The sequence below is a fragment of the Sprattus sprattus genome (assembly GCF_963457725.1).
Source record: "Sprattus sprattus genome assembly, chromosome: 9".
NCBI classification, from domain to species: domain Eukaryota; kingdom Metazoa; phylum Chordata; class Actinopteri; order Clupeiformes; family Clupeidae; genus Sprattus; species Sprattus sprattus.
The window spans coordinates 1366303-1368802 of record NC_137928.1 but is presented as its reverse complement, the minus strand read 5'-3'; the positions used below and the strand labels follow the sequence as shown (position 1 = coordinate 1368802).

At 50.3% G+C, this 2500-nt stretch overlaps 1 protein-coding gene across 1 annotated transcript in view; it reads right to left on the bottom strand.

Annotated features, from left to right (window-relative positions):
- The window catches only part of dhrs12la (dehydrogenase/reductase 12-like a), a gene marked incomplete at both ends in the record, with an annotated part of 9708 nt that extends 7535 nt beyond the window's left edge, over nucleotides 1-2173 (bottom strand). The window contains one exon of the mRNA XM_080844218.1: nucleotides 2118-2173. Within this exon, the coding sequence (XP_080700344.1) occupies nucleotides 2118-2173 (56 nt within the window). The remainder of the gene's footprint in view (nucleotides 1-2117) is intronic.
- Nucleotides 2174-2500: the final 327 nt, after the last annotated feature.

The window sequence follows — 2500 nt, the reverse complement described above, 5'->3', positions numbered from 1 at the left end:
GCTCATCAGCCCTGAGTGAAATGAGCTGTGAAATGAGCGTTTGAAACGAGCACGCGAGGGGAAAGAGTTACGAGTAGAAGAAGCGGGCTGTCAGAAGTCAAAGACGTGGTTGGTGTTAAAGCCGGGGTTAAGAGCCTGGCACTCCCGCGCCCAATAGGATCAATAGGACACATTGTCACCGCGGCGACGCCAGGGCTAATTGGGCGCGAGGCGTCGCCGGGCTGCACGGTTCCGCTCGGTAACAGACGCTCTGTTCACTGGTTGCCATGGCGGCCAGAGATCTGAGGATCGCCGGGAGAACAAAAAGCCAAAGAAAGAGGAGGAGGACAAAAGAGACAAAAGAGAGAAGAGAGAGAAGAGAGAGATAGAGCGAAGAGAGAGAAGAGAGAGAGAGAGACAGAGAGAGAGAGAGACAGAGAGAAAGAGAGAGACAAAAGAGAGAAGAGAGAGAGAGAAGATAAAGAGAGGAGAGAGAAAGGGATATATATAGTATACATAGAAAGTGTGTTACCCTCCACCAGTAAAGAGAGAAGGAGAGAGAGAGGGAGAGAAGAGAGAGAGGGGGAGAGAGAGAAGAGAGAGACAGAGAGAGAGAGAGAGAAAGAGAGAGAGAAGAGAGAGAGGGAGAGAAGAGAGAGAAGGAGAGCAGAATGGAGACATGGATGGAAGCGTGATGAGGTGGAGGAGGACGACTCTACACCATTGAGCCGACGGGAATGGTCACAGTTAAGCCAGAGGACCTGGAATGACACCGTTTAACAGCACCGTTTAACGACACTGTTAACGACACCCTTTCGTGACACCCTTTAACCCAAATGACCTTGGACCTCATATCTGAAATGACCTCGTGTTCAGCAACCTCACACACAGATTTGAAACTATCTCAGTGTTCAGCTATCTCACACACATTTGAAATGACATCAGTGCTGGTAAAGCTTTGGTCTACCGGTTCAGCTACCTTACCACACATCTGAATTGTCTTTCAACCTAAATATTATATTTTATATGAAATATTACTATATTATTTCAATTTGAATTTTACCTTTATGCTAATAATGACCCACAGCTGACATTTCCCCTAAATTCCTTACAAACATGAACTTCTGTCCATTCCTATGTAGCAGGTTTGTGTCTGACCAATGGCCTTTCCACTCCCCGGTGCTGGGGTCATCTTGGGTCATCTGGGGTCCCCTGTGGGTCATCTGGGGTCATCTGGGGTCCTGAGTAGAGTAGTCTCTTTTATGGGCGCAGATAACAACTCAACACAACAGCATCCGAACAGACAGCCCCTTTCACAACAGCCGTGAGCTTTTCTGAGCACTCAAACCCAAACAGATGCCATGGTTATGGCAGAGAGCATCACTCAAACCCAAACAGATGCCATGGTTACGGGCGAGAGCATCACTCAAACCCAACCAGATGCCATGGTTACGGCAGATAGGATCACTCAAACCCAAACAGATGCCATGGTTACGGGCGAGAGCATCACTCAAACCCAAACATATGTCATGGTTACGGGCGAGAGCATCACTCAAACCCAAACAGATGTCATGGTAACGGCAGATAGGATCACTCAAACCCAACCTGATGCCATGGTTACGGGCGAGAGCATCACTCAAACCCAACCAGATGCCATGGTTACGGGCGAGAGCATCACTCAAACCCAACCAGATGCCATGGTTACGGGCGAGAGCATCACTCAAACCCAACCAGATGACATGGTTACGGTAGAGATTATCACTCAAACCCAACCAGATGGAGGAGTGAGAGAAAGAGTGATACGAGGAGTGCCACGAAGAGTGAGAGGAAGAGGAAGAGTGAGAGGAAGAGTGAGAGGAAGAGTGAGAGGAAGAGGAAGAGTGAGAGGAAGAGTGAGAGGAAGAGTGAGACGAAGAGGAAGAGTGAGAGGAAGAGTGAGAGGAAGAGTGAGGAGAAGAGGAAGAGTGAGAGGAAGAGTGAGAGGAAGAGTGAGAGGAAGAGGAAGAGTGAGAGGAAGAGTGAGAGGAAGAGTGAGACGAAGAGGAAGAGTGAGAGGAAGAGTGAGAGGAAGAGTGAGAGGAAGAGGAAGAGTGAGAGGAAGAGTGAGAGGAAGAGTGAGGAGAAGAGCGACGGCCTACCTGGTGAACTGGGTGAGTCCAGAGAGAAACCACGCAGAGTTCCGGTAGAGAGACATCGTAGCCCACAGCCTCACAGATCCTCACAGACACACAGCCTCTCAGACACACAGCCTTCCCTCTCTGCTGGAGGACTCGCTCCGCAGCTCTTTTAAAGAGGCCTGAGGGTCGGGGTCACACGTGGCACACTGCCTCTCCCCGCGACCCCAAACGCCCTCGCCATCGCCTGCCGTGTGTGTGTGGTGTGTGTGTGTGTGTGTGTGTGTGTGTGTGTGTGTGTGTGTGTATGCCCGCTGCACTAAACCATCAGAGCCGCAGAGGGCACAATGCCACTTTGTCTGAGGGGAGCGGGCACACACACACACACACACACACACACACACAAA